At 35.4% G+C, this 20854-nt stretch overlaps 2 protein-coding genes across 3 annotated transcripts; both read right to left on the bottom strand.

The window, feature by feature from the left end:
* Nucleotides 1–332: 332 nt before the first annotated feature.
* On the bottom strand, nucleotides 333–10065 carry LOC114521443 (very long-chain specific acyl-CoA dehydrogenase, mitochondrial-like). The gene is made up of 27 exons (XM_028541897.1): nucleotides 9899–10065; nucleotides 9674–9734; nucleotides 7721–7793; nucleotides 7350–7414; nucleotides 7152–7244; nucleotides 7025–7066; nucleotides 6553–6660; nucleotides 6126–6152; nucleotides 5978–6043; nucleotides 5748–5815; nucleotides 5581–5626; nucleotides 5286–5371; nucleotides 5145–5193; nucleotides 4880–4925; nucleotides 4623–4726; nucleotides 4440–4544; nucleotides 4160–4246; nucleotides 4052–4087; nucleotides 3927–3953; nucleotides 3743–3844; nucleotides 3531–3628; nucleotides 3294–3366; nucleotides 3111–3183; nucleotides 2958–3030; nucleotides 2612–2687; nucleotides 2133–2279; nucleotides 333–646 (listed from the first exon to the last, which is right to left on the bottom strand). The coding sequence occupies exons 1-26, from the start codon at nucleotides 9964–9966 to the stop codon at nucleotides 2142–2144; spliced, it is 1890 nt and encodes a 629-aa protein (XP_028397698.1). The 5' UTR covers nucleotides 9967–10065; the 3' UTR covers nucleotides 333–646; nucleotides 2133–2141.
* Nucleotides 10066–10812: 747 nt separating this feature from the next.
* Nucleotides 10813–20283, bottom strand: LOC114521569 (protein inturned-like). Of its 2 annotated transcripts, none has more exons than XM_028542043.1 (5): nucleotides 20135–20283; nucleotides 13788–13948; nucleotides 12576–13081; nucleotides 11416–11501; nucleotides 10813–11202 (listed from the first exon to the last, which is right to left on the bottom strand). In XM_028542043.1, exons 2-5 carry the CDS (start codon nucleotides 13889–13891, stop codon nucleotides 11143–11145), a joined length of 756 nt encoding a protein of 251 aa, XP_028397844.1. In that variant the 5' UTR covers nucleotides 13892–13948; nucleotides 20135–20283; the 3' UTR covers nucleotides 10813–11142. The 2 variants fall into 2 exon arrangements, with proteins under 2 accessions (XP_028397844.1, XP_028397843.1); XM_028542042.1 differs by having other exon boundaries at nucleotides 20143–20283.
* Between the last annotated feature and the right edge of the window lie 571 nt (nucleotides 20284–20854).

Here is a 20854-nt window from a genome sequence, read left to right as displayed (position 1 = left end):
GTAAGCTATGAGACTCCGAACTCGCAATGGACGAAAACCACCTGACGCATATAGTTGACAGCGTTTAATCAAGGGAGGCCAAGTAAAACATTTGTAAATTGTGTTCATTTTAATAATTTGGAGAGATATGGCCAGTGCTCCTTTGGACGTTTTCCAAGTCATCACTCAAATATTTCGGCAGAGAGTGGTGGAATACTTATACTGAATGTGATGAATTGCTTGCAAGTGAGTGGAATTCAAAGAGTAGATATAACATGAAATACGGGCCTATTACTGACAGTTTTAAGGTTGTAATTAATATCTGAACATACGAAAGTTTCAAATGTGTTTTAAAATGATATATCTACTGGAATGAGAGCTGCAAATATTCTTTATTGAAGGCAAAGCATTTATAAACCACTATAAATATGATTACAGACATCGAAATGTCAGTTTATACGCAGAAGTGCTTCTTTGTGCGTAACCACTCGTGTCCAAATTTAATCTATTTACACCGTTGCATGATAAAAGCCAGTTTATTTGGACATCTGATCTGTCCTTTCTACTCCAGAAGTTAAGAGAAGAGCATTATAAAGATCGTTGTTCTATTGTGAGGTGCTTTTGTTTTCATACGGCTTTTGTTTTCATCCACATTTTCTGCAGTTACCTAAAACATCGAAACCACAGTGAGAATAATGGATTAATATAGTTTCATGCATCAACTACATTATTGTACGCCATGAGGATGAACTGTTTTAAATGATAACGTTCACTTAGATTGCCGCTTTTTACCAAATTGCCTATACAGGGTGTATCAGAAAAAACTAGAAGATTTTAAAACTGTTCAGAAAACTATCATTTTATCAGGATATCTCAAAAATATATTTACGTCTAAGTATTTTAGCATCTTCTGGCTTATCTAAGAGTAAAAACTAGCAGAAAAATTAACCTCGAAAAGCGGGGGAACGGTTTGTAAAAGCCTCATTTTTAACCGCTTGTGCAAAGAAAATGAGACTTTGAAAATCCAAGTTTAGTTAAAGAGGTGAAAGTTTGGAATCTTTTGTGCAATGTATCGCAATTTTAAAAAATTTGATAAACATTAGGTCCGCCGCGAAACGTTTCAAAATTGGATTTTTCCCCCGTTTACTCCGCTCTCTCGTAACTTTTTACACGCAAGAATGATTACATGCATGAGTGATAGTTGGAATGACGTGCTTAAACATAACTAACAATGAATACTCTTGTTTTATTGTTTTCATTTAACAAAGAGTGCTCGTAATTACGTCATTCCAACTATCACTCATGCATGTAATCATTCTTGCGTGTAAAAAGTTACGAGAGAGCGGAGTAAACGGGGAAAAAAATCCAATGTTGAAACGTTTCGCGGCGGACCTAATGTTTATCAATTTTTTTGAAATTGCGATACATTGCACAAAAGATTCCAAACTTTCACCTCTTTAACTGAACTTGGATTTTCAACATCTCATTTTCTTTGCACAAGCGGTTAAAAATGAGGCTTTTACAAACCGTTCTCCCGCTTTTCGAGGCCAATTTTTCTGCTAGTTTTTACTCTTAGATAAGCCAGAAGATGCTAAAATACTTAAACGTAAATATATTTTTGAGATATCTTGATAAAATGATAGTTTTCTGAACATTTTAAAATCTTCTAGTTTTTTTTGATACACCCTGTATATTGTGTTGTAAACTCACAAACGAAGACAAAGAGCGATGGCATATTATGCAAAGATATATCGGAATTTCGCGGATCCACCAAGAGGCCATACGCAAAGATAAGGAATATGGAACCACTTGAGGATATAGGCAAGGTAAAAATTAAGCATGAGAAAACTAAAACGCACTGCTACAGTACTGACAGCATATGGTCAGGGCGAATTGATCACAAAGAAAGGTGCGAAGCCAAAGCGTATTTTGAACAGCGCAATAATGGATCATGAGTAAAAAGAATTTCATTGAGGTTAATATTTGCAAAGGGCCAAAAACAAAGACAATGCGTTTAAGATGTCGTCACAAAGGCTTAGAGGCGTATAAAAAGATAATATATGTACCAGTCCATGATCATGCATGTAACAGCGTGTTGAGTACGATTATATCGAAGCAGCAACTTCATATTAAACAAAGATTTTAAAACTAGCCTTTCTTGTTCACAATTGCAGAGGATGTTCCTGGATTACACCATCATTTTCGTAAACTGCTTTAGCAATCGACAACATTCTTTGGTCGTTTGTCAGGTCTGTTGCGTTGTTTAATGTTCGTAAAGTTCTGCTCACTCTGCGAGATGCCTGCAAGAGATTTTAGCAGAAGAGTTTAGCACAAGAACACTAGCCATTAAAGAAAGGTAGAGATTATATTAAACGTGAGCAACTTCAATATTGAATAACTGACGAACCTATCTCACGATACTTGAATATATTTCGAAGTTTAGAACAGGACATGTACTGATTGATGTACAGCATTTATGAAAACGCATATAAAACATTGTGTCTGATTAATATTTTAATATTGACGGATGAATCGGGATGATATATTTGAGTGTGAAGTGTTTAATACAGCCAAGGGTGTTATTAAAAAGGTCTTAAAACAAATATGTTTATATAGCCCTGTTCGCGCTAACCTCGTCACAGAAGAATTTCGTCATGGTAGCCTCGTGTTGAGCATTTGGTATATTCTTCGATAACGATCGCGATGCTCTAAATAAAGTGAGAGAATTTTCGAGAGATGTCATACTCCGAAAAAGCATATTTATGAAAGAATAGAATCTATGGTAAGTAAAAACTGGCGACTTTTTTATGCAAACTGCCGCTGCCATAGCGGGAGTAATTTTGACGGAAGTCACGTAAATCCGGCATGTTCTCTTTCCGAAAACAATATAGAGTACATGCATGACAAACGCTTTCTTGCGTCACAATGCACGTCATTACAGTCAGACTGCATGGTATACACAAAAAGCAATCGCACACCTGGAAATAACTGCAGCCATGCCATAGAGATCAATTGCAGCATCTGCGAGACGTTTTAGTTTAAACTGTTCGTCTACAAAGAATAAACAAATGCGTCTTATATAGACAGAAAGGAGAAAAACAAATTTAATAGAGACGACATTTATGACCCACCAACTATTTTCTTTCCATGTTTGACAAGAAGATTTTCTACAGCTGCCCCAAAATCACCAATGCATTTTGAACACTGAAGAAAAATATTGCGCGTTTCATGCAAGTATTCGGGAACAAGGAATATCGTGTGCGTGTCCAATTATAAAATGTGTAATAACGTCGTACTTTAAATAACTGAAATACCTGTCGCGCACATTCGCCTAATTCAGAATGAACATGATCATTTATTGACGGTCCTGAATCAACCCCCATCGCTCTAAAGCATAAAAATACATACACATGCATTACCTTGTTATCACGAAGGGCACATGCAGTATATTTAACACCATTTTAAGAAGTATATCAATTAATAACATGCACAATTTAAAGAGAAAGTTTGAGCAAGATCTACTGACTCGTGGCTTCATTACCACAACCAACCTCTGCGTTCTTTTCATCCCCTCAGACAGCACAACATTGAGATTACCAAATGGATTTTGTAATGATTTTTGAAGCTCTTTAAGATTTTTTCCTGCGTCCTAACGTTATAAACCATTGCACGCAATTAGCAGAATATCAGCTCAACTACTATCGAAATATAACTCACGCAAAATTAGAAATTTTACAATGGAATATCATCCACATTCACTCACTTGCATTCCTGTCAAACAAACAAACAACCTTAAAATATCATTTGTGCCTTCAAAAATACGGAATATTCTTAAATCACGCATGACTCTTTCAATCCCACAATCCTACAAACGATTACAAAGAAAACAACATAAATGATAAAATTTACTGCAGCTTCGCTTTAGTTGATCGAAAACACTAAAATACCTTCATATAACCCATTCCACCGTATATCTACAAAATAACAGAAAACGAGAGATCATTAGCATCAAATGTTGACATCAAAGATGAAAATCGCGTGGCAAATGAGATCTCATACACTTTACACGAACCTGAATGCATTCATCAGCCACCCACCAACATGCTTCCTGAAATAAAAAATATTTTAAATTTAAAAAAAGCTCAAGGAGCCCCTCCCTGAAACCAAAATGATTCCTTACCGAAGCAAACACTTTACTTATAGCAGCCTCGATTTGAAATTCAGGAGCGCCACGATCCATATTTGCACTGAGCATATACGCCATCGACTAAAAACATTCTTGATTAACACGTTGTTTCTCGGGATGGCTTAGAACGGGGCATATACGTAATAAGTATAACAACAAAACGAAGGGAATTGGCTCGAAACCTTAGGCAGACAGGTTTTCGGGTAATATTACTTGAAACAGAATAATAATAAGAAATAATTTCGGGCTGCACATGAGTGAATAGAAAAAGTACCTCAGTGACGTATTGAAGGACACTCATTCTCGCAATCTTTTCTTGAATTGTTCCATATTGAGATATTTTGTCCCCAAATTGAGTTCTGTTCACTGCAAAATCAGTCTACCAAGGAAAACATATTTATGTTTATAGCAATTTGCAGTTTGACTCGTAGCTACGATAATAAAGTATTAATCTTACAGCTTTTGCGATTAAAGCTTTCATTGTTCCGGATAATGCTGCAGCCATTCCAAAACGACCATTGTTAAGAATATGCATCGCCACTTTGAATCCCTCTCCAATTTCTTAAAATAACGAGATATTAAATAACCTAAATGCATGCATATATATGCCATACTGTATATCAAATCACCACAACTGAAAGTTCCCTACTAAACTGACTGTAAGACTGTAGAAAAAATAGTATCCTCCTCGATTTTAAACTATTTTTACTGTACCTCCAAGAACGTTTTCAGCAGGAATTTTTACTTCATCGAAGTGGACCTAAAACGGAAACAAGACGTTGACCAATTTTGCAGCTATAGTTAGAAGTTGACAACTTTCTATAATACCAGTCATTAACTAGTCAGTTTCACTGGTTCGAATGTATAAAAATCATCCTCAACATGCACATATGCAGAGTAAACAATAAGACAAATTCAGTTGAATTGCACGAAAGCAAAAACTGATTATGGAATACGTCATCATCACAGTATATCGTACCTCAGCTGTGTTAGATGCTTTGATCCCCATCTTCGTTTCAGGAGGTCCACTTTAAGAATACAGTATTATTATTTCAGAACCATTTCAAAGACAGAGTGATAAATACCGTAACTTAAATAACTTATCTCAAAGTCAACATACCTTGTAACTCCTTCAAAATTTCTCTCCACGATAAAGCTGGTGATTTTTTCCTTCATTTCTCCCGTTTTTCCATCTGCCACCATTGTCTACAAACAATATTGGGAAACGTTGTATAGCAAACTAGAAAGACCATCGCTGTGCGCATCAATGCATGACTTGTACAGCAATGATTCTATATATAAGATCATTTTGCGTATTTTTGTAGTATTTCAAATATAACGTATTCATGCATTTCTTCACTGAAGTGACTACAATCAGCTAGCTGGAACCCAAGCATGCATATAGCCTACTACACCTTTGCAAAAACAGTAAATATATCTGCAATCCCACCATTACTGATCCTAAAAAAGAAGGAACAATATTAAATTTCACCTGCATGCATGCATGTGTATAGTTTCTTATTAAAGTAACAGATTTATTCAGTTTTTAAATTTCATACTTCCTAATAATGTTGACTCTTACCAAAGTTTTCCACCATTCAGAGTCCAATATTTCCCATCTTCAGACAACACTGCTTGACTTCTTATGGACTAAATGATAAAATAAGTTTACTACATGTAATTTGGCTCTACAAAGTTACAACTGATGACATTCTATACGGCCAACATTAAAAACTTACTCATTCATTTCTCGTCAAATGATGGCTACATGAATGGCTCTCGACAAATATCGCTCAATCAAAATGAACTTACCGCAGCATCTGATCCACTTGTTGGTTCCGTTAAGCAAAATGCTGCAATGGTTTCACCAGAAGCCAACTATAAAAATAAAAGATCGATTCATTCTTATTTCAAGACGTTTTATGGATGTCATGACGCATGTGACACACTTTGCACTCACTTTGGGTAGATATTTCTTCTTTTGCTCCTTAAAGAAAAAGTACAGAAGATACAGTCGTAATAAACTAGAACTAATAATATTCTTGAATGTTTGCATAGTGACATCAATAAGTAACTTAGCTTGTAGGTACACCATGCACGTAAGTATTTAATACTGCAAAGCTTTCGGTCCGTTAACCGGGGCCTTCATCAATTGCACTGATAGCTTAGCTAAGTTACTTAAACTATATAGAACCAGTTTTCACTACTTAAAAGCTGATGCATGTATGTATGGAGACAGAAACTAGCATGACTAGGCTGTTATTTAGAAAACTATATATCAATTCAATATTAGTAAAGCAACCGTAATGGATAACTTTAATGCCAAAAAGTTAATGTTCTAAAAGTAGAAAGTAATGTGATGCATGTATATCTCTAAAGTTCATTACCTCATTGCCAACTAAAAGAATCCCTTTAAAACCGATGGATTGATGAGCACCAAGCGTTATACCAACGCCGAGATCATGAGAACCAACAATTTCAACTAACCGGGAATACTAAAGAAACGAACATCATATGAGCACCATTGAAGTCCAGTGGGGATCATAGATTCATAGTAGGTAGCAATGTTTTATGCTCGTGCGATATGTATGTTCCCCAAATGAGTAGTTCAGTTTTTAGAATTCATGCATGTTCAAATACTTTCAGATGATTCACGAGGTTATAAGATGGACACTTATGTATTATTCCGAGGAAAAATCAAAACTATTTCTTCACAGTGTAATAGAAACCACAAAAGAGTCAATATAGGGGGTATCCATATGTCGCTAACAGGAAATACCCATAAATACATAACAAACGCTGCATGTCATCAAGGAATTTTTCAACCGGCTGAAACTACACATCCTAATTTTTGCTTACTGAGGTATTACTGAGACCTAAACCACCAAGTTCTTCAGGAACCTAAAACAACATGAAAACTTAACTTTAATTTTCTAAGTAAGAAAATAATACATACATGTGTAATATAAGAGCATGAATTACAGACCTGTAATCCAAATGCGCCCATTTCCTTAAGTCCCGCCATTGTTTCATCATCCACTTTCTCAATCGCATCATTCTTTGCTGGATCATTGCATTCCTGTAACGAATACGGCATTTACTGTAATACTCTTCGAATCAAAGATCCATAAACATATTCAACAGCGTGCATGAGTATATATGAATAATATGATTGTATATTTACCTCAAAGAACTTTCTAGTAGGGTCAACCAAACCTTCCAGAGTTTCACGTTGTTCTTCTGTCAAAACTAGAATGAAATTATAACATTTGCTTCAACATGAAAGCATGTAATTCTGCGGTGTATTAATTAAAACTTAGCATGTTTAAATATCATGAGAATATACCAGCCCTCGCATGAAATGTTGAGTCAGACAACAAGGCCCAGGTTATACGTCGCATCATTTTGTTCGCGTCGAATGCAATTCAAACAATAGATAATGAGGTGGTAAACCTCATTAAGCCTCATTAGCATCTCGTTATCTATTGTTCGAATTGCATTCGACGCAACCAATATGCGACGTATAACTAAATTGGGCCTAAGGCTAAGTGTTACCTTCTGGATAGGGAAATACTTCGTCAGTTCGTGCCTCACCACTAAACAATCCCATGGCGAAGGATTGCGAGTCCTGTATAAAATATTACCATTATTAATTATTATTAAAATATTGACAGTGTATTTCGTATACCACAAAAGCTATAACAACCTATTTGGTGAACCAATCATCTATATTGATCATGTTGTATTAAGTACATAAAAGTCGCGCACAAAATAAATCATAAATATTTCAAGAATGATCATTTCTCTCATTTCATATAAAATTTTGAGTAATTCTCTTATTTTATGCAGAACTTAGAATTATAATTTCGCGCGTCTCTAAGAACGGGGACAAATGATCTGACGTCATGATCGAAGATCATTTAGATCAGCGGGAAAGTGAAAGATTTCAATGAATGATGAAGGAGGCTCTAGCCTTTAGGAAGGTTTTTAAATCATGAGGCATTGTGAAATGTTTGCTGAGAGATACAGTATGCAGAGGGAAATCTTTCGCTTGTTTTTTTTTTCCATTTGGGGTTATTCAAGTAGCTAAAAACGCTACGTACGGGACGTCAAATCAATGCCCACAATGGAAATTCAAGTGAAAAATTTCGTTCGATCGAAGAATCTGCCTACTAAGTGGAAACCCGTCACTGCTTTACCCATGAAGATCAAATTGGCGATTGCTGTGATGGAAAGGTTTAAATTTCGAAAGCGTGAATACAACTTTTGATTTATGGGTGACCGGTAAACGAAGTCTAGAACTGAATGACTCTGTGTCTGTGAGTCGCTTTTTGCGTAAGCTGTGTTGAGATTTTAGGAGTTTTTAGGAGTTGGAATTTCTTCTTAGTTTTGTACTCTTTAAAAGTTGGAACAACTAGATAATATAACAATAGGATGTACTTTATCTAATGTAAAATTTGAAGATTTAATGATTCACCTCAATTAATTATGTAGGTAACAATTGTCATTCATAATTGTCAATGACAAGCTGAGAAAAAATCACTAAATATTTTTTGGTCAATGCAGTTTGTATGTAATGAGTTAGATGGAATCTCTGTGTAGGCAGTTCTCTGGATGACTATTATGTAGTGCCTCTGCGTTTCTGGCAAAACCCTAGAGGAATTTGTATTTTGGGCTCAACTCTGATCAATTCTGCTCATTCCAGGAATTTTTAGAATATTGCATTTAGCAAATTGCGTTGTAGCTTTAATTTAAACATAAACTCTCGATTTATTAATATATAATACCCTCAGATAGCATTATCCTACATATGCTGGGATATTCACCATGTTCAGGAGCAATTTAGTTTAACAAAGAAGCAAAAGGAATCGGCAAGGTTTTCTTACAAACAAAATCGCTTCTAAGCAGAGCAATATCGCAACTCAAAGTCGCTTGATAATCAACTACCGTCACGCATTGCATGCTCAAAAGCTAAAAGGGGAAAGGTCTATTGAATTCATCTTAATAATAGGCTACAGTTTGCTAATTTGAAATTTGTGTCTTATACTAAATTTTAATATGAATTGACAACATTTACTTTTTTAATTTTATAACCTTTTTATATAAATTCAAGACCTAGCTCCAATGTACTTCTATAGTCTATATACGATACATGGTCTATATATGATAACAATATTATGGTACTATTTAGCAAGATCACCCTGGGCTCATTGTCAGCTATGAAGACCATCCAAATATAAAACATTTTTGTGCAGTAAGCACAAATCCTGAATATGACATTGTGTTACTGTTATGTTTTATTCAAAGTCCAAAGGTCAATACTCAAAGAGTTTACACTTTGAAAGATTGTTATATATACTAACATTAGAGAGGTTTTTGTGTCTAATTAACCAAAGTTAGCTTAATATTAGTATTTAAGAATAAAGATATGAAATGAGAGCTACACATATGTATGTAACGCTCTATTTCAGAAACCTTGGCTATATTTTATAAGTACTCTGTACTCACACGTTGTGATGTGGCAATGTGTCGTCGTCTCTCTTGATTTGTTACTGCTATCGCAGGAAATCTACTCAGGAGAAATAAATTATTCAATCAGACTTCCCTACGCTATGATGTTGCCAAGCCCAAGTGTTATGAGCCTATGAAAGTCATCTTGTATCATCATTTTGTAATTTGTATCAAATTCAAACCAAATCCAAAATAGTCGATAAAGATATATACATATTTTACCTCGTTATAGGAATTCTCGCCTTTTTAACATGGTTCATTGAAATTCTATAAATTGTCCGTGAAAACATGGTTTTCTTTCTTACAGTATAAAATAAACAATTAAATAAACTCAACGAGTTGATAGTGAAGAGTATTTCCAGAAGTGAATGGCTGACATAACATTGGCTGCGATCATAACATTGATTACGTCATAACATTAATGTGAGACAAGCTTTGACGACGGGGAGTTGGGAGTGAGACCTGCCTACTTTCATCCCACGCAGCAACGTTGCTCCTGTTTTCAATTTGACTTCAGTTTTGAGGGGAGAATTCTGATTATCCTAAGACGCTGTCTCGTATTTTAATACGAGATCAGAATAGCAAAAACGAGAACAATAAATATAACCATGGACATGGACATAATAGGGTGAATGCGAGGGAGGGTTGACACCCCAGCTTTTCAAAATTTTTAATGATCTGTACATGTTTCAGCCTCCAGATTTACATTTCTCTTGCCTACTGCGAAAGCGTCTGCACTTCGTCAAAATTAAGGCAAGCGAAATGGAAAAGCTTAATATTACTTACCCTGTCACAGTGCATGGTTGGTCAGGGTACACAACTGCCAGGAAAAATGGTTGACCAGTCATTCTGCTAAAATGGTTCCTAATCAAACTACTTTAGATAGATATTATCCCAACCTCATTTCCAGGGCATTGTTATTATCCGTGGGAATATCGAAAACACATAATCGGTGAATGAATGGGATTTAGGCAAGGAATTAAGACACCCTATGCAAAAAAAATTAAGATTTTGTCCCCTATTTCAAATTTTGGCCCTGTTACCTTGCATGGTAATCTCTCTGAATCTACAAGCTTGTTAGACTAATATGGCGTTTATTATTACAAATCTTTATTTCATTATTCTATATTCCAGCAAATATGCAGCATTGTAAATTCATTTTGCAAAAACCAAATGCGCTTTTGTACATTGTTAGGATGGCGTGCGCCGGCTTACACTAGATAGCATTTGATACTGGTATATAGTCTTAGAAATGTGCCATTTATAGTGTGTACAACATTTGCTACACTGGGTGGAAAATCTGAGGACGTCTCTCCAACTTTCTCAGTCAACTTTGAATTCGCCTTCACTGGAGACAACAAGAGAAACATTCCAACATGAGGAGTATTTTGACGATAATCTATTTCATCGCACTCTTTTTCCACTGATTATTCCTAACAAATGGTTGCCATCGGGATTAAAACCATTCACAATAGGAGACTAATATAAGCAGGTGGGGGTGAATGTTTCTGGATCTTCAGTGTAACCTATAATGAAAAATAAAGAACGTAAGAGACTTCACACTTTTTAGATAGGACCTTAGTGTTTCAGCAGCAGGCAGCAACAGAGTCCTTTCTAACTATTTTTTAATCAAATGTAGCATATAAGCCTTAGCCAAACATAGGACAACAAAATTAGGACGATCATAAAAAAATTCGCTGGTTTACTAAGTATTCACAATTCTCTAGAGCATTGTATACCTCTACAGATCCAGGAATTGCTCCCAATATAACATTAACATTGTCTGTATTTATCTCCAAGCCATTCAATGCTAAAATACTATCACCTAAAAGAAAAACCTCATTATAACTTTATGATTCCATAAATCTTTAGCTATACTACAGCATGCTTTCGAAGGAATTGGCAAAAATTAACGTATTGCATGGGCGATACGGGGTGTTTATTGACATATACTGTATATGGATAGTCCATCACATTGCACAGTTTGGACTGCATGCTTCAACGAGTTAGAGGACTGCCATAAATAATGTAAAACATGCACACAGCAGCCAGCAGGCATCATACGGGAAGTACCTAGTAAAAATACCTACTTGCATGTGACACCGCAGAAATTGGTGTTTAAGACGTTTCAACCCGAAAATCTAATCGCTGGTTCACAATTGTGCATTTCTGTATCGCCCTATCAAAGAGAAACCTTTTGAATATCTTAAAAAAGTTCAATTTTTCTTCTGAATACGCATTCTGCAATCTTTTGACAGCTTATCATACACATCTGACCGCTGTGAAATGGCCATTTTGAGGCTTAAAGTATACACAAGGTTATTAATTCAGACGATTCGTTTTTACCGTGAGCAAGCTTCAAATCTTTTGTGCAAGACATATTTTCTTGAATATTTATAAATCTTTTTCCTCACCAAGTTTGAAGTCTAAGTATCGAGAATTGCGGCTAAGCCTATACCAATTTCCGCGGTGTCCTTGCATGTACCTATATACCAAAAGTACGCATTTGCAGTAAGCGATAGCTAAAGCTACCGCTTTTGTATACATTAGTAGTAGTTTCTTCATGGGTTAGATAAAGAACTTTTTAATGCAAATTCGGCTTAACTGAATAGGTTATAGGTGGCTATCGAAATAAGGTAAACAGTGATTTTATTAGACTAAGTTTGAGGTGCCTTACTTAATCTTACTTAGAGTAAAAACGCAGTAAAAGTATAAATGGCCATAAAACACCGCTAAAATCTTTTTGTAAACAATTTTATCGAACAGGCTATTATTTGGTCAATATATATTATAATAATTGGGGTACAATTTTCCCCCGTATAAGAGATGGTATCTTCAAACAATTAAGATTTAAATAGCATACATACATGCTGTAGAAATGTACAGTCTGAATACTTACCAATCTTCAGTTGGTGAGATCTGATAGCAGGTCCAGTGGGTGTAAAACCAGCAATAACAATTCTTGAATCTCGTCCGTATTCATGAGTAAAACTAAGTTCATCTCTGTCATTTGCGGTTACAGACTTGAGTGGAATAATGCCCAGCACACTTTCCAAATCATCTCTTTTATAGGGACCAATCCTCGGTGGATGAACACGTAATTTTACCTCAAACTTCATGTCTTTTTCTTTACCAGCTCTATCTTGATCTTGATTAGGATTATCTCTTTGTGATATACCAATATCCGTCTTCTTTGTCTTCTTCATTTGTGATATAAAATCCAGCAATTTATTTCCAGTAAGTCGCTTATCTTTTATCACTTGACCGCCATTTTGTTGATATTGTTCAGATGTTTGTTTTTGTTGAGCAGTTAAATGTCCTGTATTTGGATCATCAACGTACTGTTCAACGTAAAATAAGTCTCCCTTGTCTTGTATTTCGGATACCCATGGAGCCTTTTCATAGCTAGAGAAAATTACATGCATGGTAATTTATTATCAAATAAAGAAAATATAAAAACAATCAGTAAATTATTTCAGGTTTAATTATCCTAATATCTCAAACACGGACCTGTTGATAACAATGTTCACTATATTATAGACTAGAGTTCCATGAAAATAACCATCGAGTTTAATAATATTTGTTATAAATTAATCGACAATGTTTTACGGTCATGTTCAAAGGCAGGCAGGTTTTATGAAAGAACACTTCCGCAGCGATGCATGCAAGAGAATGCATGTTTGCAAAACATCTTCAGTTGAACTTTGCTTCATCGTATTTTCTCTTTCAAAGATTTTTTCGGTTACACGTCAATTACGATCGATATGGTCTTATGGAATGTTAAATGGAAGTCCATCTAAAATGGAAGGGTATCTTTGCCCCCTTGCCACTGCTCGTAAAAGGCGGGCAGGAAAGACACACTGCCCCTCGTGTTGTTGCATCTAAACGTCCTGTAACACTACTTTCCGCGAATAGTCAAAATGGTTGTAAACTGATGCTCCCTGCAGGAGAGTTAGTGTTTGTATAAGTCATACTGCAGATCTTCCAGTGGAGCCAGAGCGTTCTGCAGAGAACATGTAATGATCCTCTCAGTCTCATGCATGCTTCACATTCCTCATGATGAAATGTTGGTGGATGACAAATTGGCATCTCTGAAGGTTGATTTATTTACCTTCTTGAAAGGTGATTTTTTATTTGGTGAAGCTCTTTTTTTCGTAAACGTTTCTTTGGTGGTGGCCAACGAGAAACGTCACTCTTGCATATTCTCTCAGACATACTTCAAAGCTCACTTGCTTCGGCTTGCTTCGGCTTGCTTCGGCTTGTCTCCGGATTCTTAAATGATAAAAATTTTAGTGAGCTAGGTTTCATTTCATTAGCATCAAGATATTTCCTGCCTCAGTAGCTGCATCTGTTTTCAGCTAGTATACGTATTTTTTATCTTAATTGTCAGTAATTAATAAGTGTACTTGCTCGTGAGAAGTAACTAGTGTGGTCAATTCTCTGAAAAGTTGTTTGGTTAGTCTTTCAATAAGCAAAGCGACACAAGAATGAAACCATTTTTGTTATAGAATTTTCTATAGCTTGTTCACGTTTTTAGTTAATTACGCTGGATTTCCACTTTCTAAGAAATGATTTGCTAGCGAAATATTTGCATATTTTCTTTGATATGAGAGCAATCAAGCCGAACTAATTTGAAAAGAAAATATGAAATATTTCACTAGCAAACTCTTTCTCTGCAAGTGGAAATCCACCCTTAGGGATATTTTGGACTTTCTATACCGCGTGTCTAAAAAAAAGAGCCCTCATTAATTTCTTTTCCTCTCGATTGGGGCCAAAATAAAATACTCAACTCAAGGATCGATGTAACTGAAATGAAAGAGCGTCTCACTAATCGCCATCGTATTTTTGATTAAAATGAAAATAATTTAATCAGTGTAGACAAAGGCAGAATTGTGGATATTGTAATTGGGGCATGAACGAAACAGAGGTATGCAACTATGACGGGAAAAATCCAGCGGTATATAAGGCAAATCGTTGTTTATTTTAGTTGCCATAAAGTGACCACCTTATGATAATTGATTGCTACAGCGCAGTCAGTAGAATTAAGCCAGTTTTAATCGTTTGTTTGAGAGTATTTTGTTATGTAGACGCCCTCTTTCGACCTTCTACTGAAATCCTGTTATTGCAATACAATACGTTAAACTCAATCAATCGTTCTGTATCGAGCTCCACATCAACTATAGTTGTATGAATGTCACGCAATGTCGGTGTAATACCGTATAAACGTAATATACGTATAAACCTATCTACAGTATTTCATTCATAATTTATATCCTATGTGTATGTTATTGCACAAAATTGAGCGTTTTTGGACTGCGGCCAAAATCACGCACGCCACTACTGATATGCACTCGGCAAGCATGCACAGCATTCGTGTTCACAAGTCACAAGAGAATATAATATATTGGTTACAAAGCCTAGATCATTTCTAGTATGACTATGAATCTCTCTAGACGTTATAAACAATTCTATTTCGAGACATTTTAAAAATGTTTCATTGTATTGCAAAATATAGAAAAAATCTGAAGCTGTCAATTTTAACCTAAATATAAAGACTGTCGTAAGTTTTTCAGTCAAGGTGTTTAAAGATCTATTCAATTAAGATATTAAAGACAACCTTTGAGATCTTAAAAGATCCCACCCTCTGACCTTTTAAAGCAATATTTTTTTTTGTAAAACAAATTTTGAAGTGTTTTATCTCATGCATCCCATACCTATCCATCATGCAAATTCATTCTTTTTTTCCATCAGTGCATGGGCTGTTTCGACTGAAGGACCCTCTAAGATGTGTCTTGGTTACAGTTAAGCCGTCGATACTGTCCTATTGTGCTTTTTTTTTGCAACGAAAATTTTATTTAATTTACTGGTGTATACCGAGGCATAATTATATGACAATTAAAAATGAGACAGCAATAAATCAAAGTGATTTACTATGCCGGGGTACATGCACTTAATTTCATTCTTCAGTTTTCACACTGCCATGCACCAGGAATCCTATATTGATATAAAAAAAATATTGTATTGGAATATTGTAAGATTGTATGGAATATGTCTCTCGTCAGTATCGGCCAACGCGACTGATATCATCAAACACTTGCTAAACTCATCTCAGCACGACACCCTGTTTTTAGAGGTATTAATGCAACTCGTGCTGTTGCACGAACATTTGAAAAAAGCGTTGAATAAGAAAATTTTGGAGAATTATTTAAACGTTTTACAATTTAAATGCAAATGTCGTGTAAATACCCTCAGAAACATTCGAAAACGTGAAGCATTACTGCTTGGTGGAAAACTGAAACCTTTATAAGTCTCACATCACGTTGATATTCTGTTGTTATGTGAGCTTCTTGCAGAGGAGAAGTCAGACAGCTAGCAAGTTATTTTTTATAGCAATAACAACGTGTGAAGGTAGAACGAAGGAAAATTCAGAGGTGTCAGTGGTCTGTACCTTTTCAATGTGTTTCTAAGTGAATCGGGATTAAATGATCAATTAGGAGAACATCTGAGCATATCAATATCATAGATTACCAAACGACCAGATGGCTATAGGGTCTTTTGCCACACGGCGTGCATATGAAAATTTCGTGAAATCAGCCTGGGTTAGCTGGGTCTGCTGGGATAGCCTGGCTCATAGAAACAGACCCACTTTTGTCCAGGGATTTATAAAATCGATCAATAACAGATGGTATATGCATGAGTAAATTTTGATATTTCAGAAATTTGTTTTAATCTTTACATTCTTTGAGAAATGTGATCGTCGGCTTCTTAAGAAATGTACCTGACAAAAACCATCCGCTGGATAACAGCTATATATGACCTTACATGACGTGCAAGAAAGTTAAGAAACGCGTGTACATCTTATAAGGAATACATCAAATTTGAGACCAAGGATAAATTAAAAAAACAAAGCGATTTTTAAAGAATATAGCTATAAATTTCCCATAAATATATTATTAGCTGTACATATATAATGCAAGCATGTATAGATCTTTGAGCATGACTTTATCTTTTTTACGTACACTGAAAAATATAGGTGAATTGAGCTTTTCCCAATCCGTTAAAATAATTATTCTAGAAATATATTCTTCCAGGGCGGAGCGACGTAAAATTGGCTCGCGTACAAAATCACGAAGCCTAATCGGCAATCTCCATAAATGCATGACGTTATAGTTTGTTATTCTCTTTATCAACTGTCAAAAACTTCTTAAAACTTAATCGAGGTTATAGGTCTCTCACACGGTGGCACCAAACTCATCTACTTCTGCGGCATCGCCTTTATGTGATTTATGTAAGTGCGCATTTTTGCAATTCATATTAGATATGATTGACTTTTCCCCGTCTTATAAATACAATCCAACGTACGATTACCAATGGAAAGTTCTTAACCAAAAGTTAATCTTAGTAAAGTAATTAGTTAATCTTGTAAAAAAACCCTTTTAAATTCCCATGCATGTATTAACACGAAAATTCAATTTCATGGCTATTAAAGACTGTCTACTTTTTTGATACACCTACAGAATGAGGTTATACCCTATTGACAGCAAACATAATTTTTGCATTCTTTTGCATAAATGGTATTAATACTAAAAATAGTGAAATTCCTGTCAAGTGATGAAAAAATAAGAAAGAATCTAAAAGGACAAACATGTCGTTAAAGGACGAAAAACACAGAAATTTAACTAGGAAAAAATTGAGATATTTTGGTGCAAAAGGACCTAGCTATACTAATTCTGATTTAGTTCACTACATTCAGTGAACCGTAGTCGTGTGTCAGCAAAGATTGGTAAATTAGTTTCATAGCAGGTGCTCTGACTTTGCGACGTGAAGCTAGCTTTGAAATTCTTGTCTCCTGCACGCGCCATATAGGCTTTAACAATAGTTTTTAACAGAATTCGTTGAGGTGAACATATGCGATTAATTTTCACAATTATTTTTGATGGAACTCGTTAAAACGTATCATTCAACAGGTGAGGTCTTAATTTGAGTGGAATTTTCTTCAAATTTCATTCAGGAACAGAACAGTTGAGAAAAATAATCAACGGGTTCCTGTCTCGAAATCGAATTGCGCATAAACAAGTAGTTCAACTCGAAATTAAGACTGGTATCCATCTAGAAATTATTTCTCATCAAGTGCTGCAAAATCATAATTCAACAGGTAACATATCTTAATCATTAATTAATTTCCAAATATTACCTTACCGCTCGTAAGTGCTCTAGACTAAAGTTAAGCCTGGTATAATCTATATACTATAAAGCATTATTTGAAGAAGTCAAATTGTTATACACTTGTCTCAGTCTAACGTATTAGAAAGGATAATCGATCTGTACAAATATAGCAATAACCGGACTCGAAGATGCGACCCTCTCAAAAGCCATCTTAATTAGCCACAACCAGATGCTGTGAGGACTATCAGTGAACAGTGCCTCTTGAATATGCACTGGCAAGAGCGGAAGATTCGGTAAAAGATTGTAAAATCAATTAAGCATTTTGGACTATAGCGGACAAACCATTCTCTCCATTACAATAAAATTTCTAGAAGAGTCTGTCTGAAAAATAATCCAGAGTGCGTCACTCTTCGGATAATATAAGCTTCGAAGCTCGATAATAAGCCTTTTTGGCGAGAGTGGAAAATCTTATTTCTAAGACTGAAGCTGTCTGGTTCTTTAGATCCATACATTCGATCTACATTATAGGAGTTAGAATTTCGTACATGAAAATGATCAAATCAATTAATCAAACAATTAAGAAGATCGAGCTGTTTACATGCATGATCCTGCTTAGCCAGGAATTTAACGAAGCGTGAAATTAGTAAAGCAGTCGTCATAAAGTTATCCCGACATACACCATAAAATGTGCTTGTTTGGTTTCATAATTCATAAAGTCTTATTTCAATATCTCAAAATCATTCCAGGCTTTGTTGAATCTCGGGTAACCGAGCTCATGCAAGCACATACTGAATTGTTAAAACTGCCACTGAATACTGAATTGTTAAAACTGTATTTGCTTTTTACGGCAGTGCAGCCGTACATACCAAACTGCTTCGAAAAGCACTATTATCTGAACTTGCCGAGAAACTTCTGACGGCTAACTGACGTGTCTAGTACTGTCTAAAGTAAAAAGATTCTCAGTAGCATGGCTACTCAAACAATACCACAATGACCTATATAGCTTTTGTAGTTTCTAACATGAAATTGCATGTGGTGCATGGTCAGGCAATGTGAAGATCCAACACTTTAAAAACATGAGTCTTGTTTCTCTTGTTGAAAAGTGTAAAGAATGACAGTGATGATATGGGGAGATAATGAATAATGACCTCCGTCAGATCTTATCCCAACTTGCCAAAATCCTGAAAGATTAAGCTTCAGTTATATATATAGATCTCAAATTTGGTTACCATGTAGTATGCGTTTGGGTTACAAAAACGCGAGATTCATTAACATAGCGTTAATAATGACTATAAAATAACAGAATGATAGGACTGTTTTGGTGTATGAGCATGAAAAAAGATTATCCTTAAAACAGAACCAAGATGCAGAATTTTTCTATTCTCATTCGATCGGAATGTCCAAATACTATTCTATACTTATCATCTCGACTCTCGAAAATGCATGCATGATGCATTAGCTGTCTAATTGTCCTTCGATGTGAATTAAATAAAGAGGGCTTAATTCACGATCAGACTTGGAGAATATTGCCTGCCACCGTGGGATGTTATATGTCGTCGCAGCAACCCCAACGAACGAATGATGAATACAATCTGACCTTGTTAAATTCTCTGATTCTTGAAATTTTTACTCATTCCATGCGCATTAGGGGAGCCGTATGTTCCTCAGTATTGTACTCAGTATGTTCCTCAGTGTGTTCCTCAGTATGTTCCTCAGTATGTTCCTCAGTAAGAATAACTCCTGAGTGAGACTATTTTGCATGCATGATAGTTGTTTGCAAGGATAAAAGAAATTATTGCTAAAATGTTGATATATATTCGTGTTCATCTCTGATCAACTCTTATGCATGCTCTAGCTTTACTTAGCTAACTGTAAAGGAAATTGGAGAATTGTCTAGCAGATTTATGACACATATACCTTCTCACTAAATGATCACACGGTAAGAAGTCACAACTCACAAACATTTTTTATCTACATCCCAATTTGTATGTCGATTTTTAAGAAATGACTTCTATGTAAACGTTAAGTAATGAAGTAAACAGCAATATTTCTTGACAATAAGAGGCTGTTTGGAATTTGTTGCAATCGCAGAATGAAAAACTAAGTCTATCCAGGTACTAACAATTGCAATTTATGCCTAGAACATGTTGTTTCCATGACTCCATCCTCCTTTTTAAAACGTTGTTTATAGACAAATGTGATGAAAACATTATGAAAAGAATAAAATTTGAAGTTGGATGCATGGGTGGGAACTAAAATATAATTCAACGAATATTTTGAAAGTAGAATTACCTAATTACCTGCTTCGAGATTTCTGTCTATTAAAGGCTATTGCTGGAAGAAGAGAGAAAAGTGTTCAAAACCTTCCATTCCTTGTTCAGCAGGTTATAGATGGTCGAATGTTATTTCCGCCTGTATGTAAACCATTCCATATGAGGCTGATGTCATGGCGCTAATAGCACTGAAATGAATATGATCGTTCACAGGTTCATAGGTATTGCGAGAACAACTGACTCACACCTTGCTTTCAATAAATAACTGACGTATTTCCGACAGCTTAATGACAGATTAACTGGCGATCGTCACTCGTGATGCACCACGTATACATTTTGGAAATTTGGTTGAAACCGACATACGCAAAATTACCACAACATGCATGCCTGTACTTATGACATGCGTGGCACTTCGCGCTGTTCAATCAAAAGGGTTTTTTCCTATTTTGTATGCTTTAAAATTGAGTGATTTGTGCTAAAACGTTATTGTACAATATGCAGTTTGTCTTAGAAAAGTGATAATGTAACTGAAATATTGGAAAAATACGTGACCAGTGATCACGCTCTATTATTAGCGCATTATTGCTGACTTAAATTAAGAACAGCTTTACTACCCTCAAGCAATCCATAAATTATGTTGACACGTTAAACATTAGATGTACTTCAGTTTGAACAATTACAATTACAGACGATTTAGTCAGTGACCCGGCTTCCTTATGGCCGTTCTATTAAAAAAAAT

The sequence above is a fragment of the Dendronephthya gigantea genome, unplaced genomic scaffold, assembly GCF_004324835.1.
Source record: "Dendronephthya gigantea isolate DGI-Jeju-01 unplaced genomic scaffold, DenGig_1.0 000020F, whole genome shotgun sequence".
Classification (NCBI taxonomy): domain Eukaryota; kingdom Metazoa; phylum Cnidaria; class Anthozoa; order Malacalcyonacea; family Nephtheidae; genus Dendronephthya; species Dendronephthya gigantea.
Note: the sequence above shows the minus strand (reverse complement) of the source record. Positions and strands in the feature narration are given on the sequence as shown.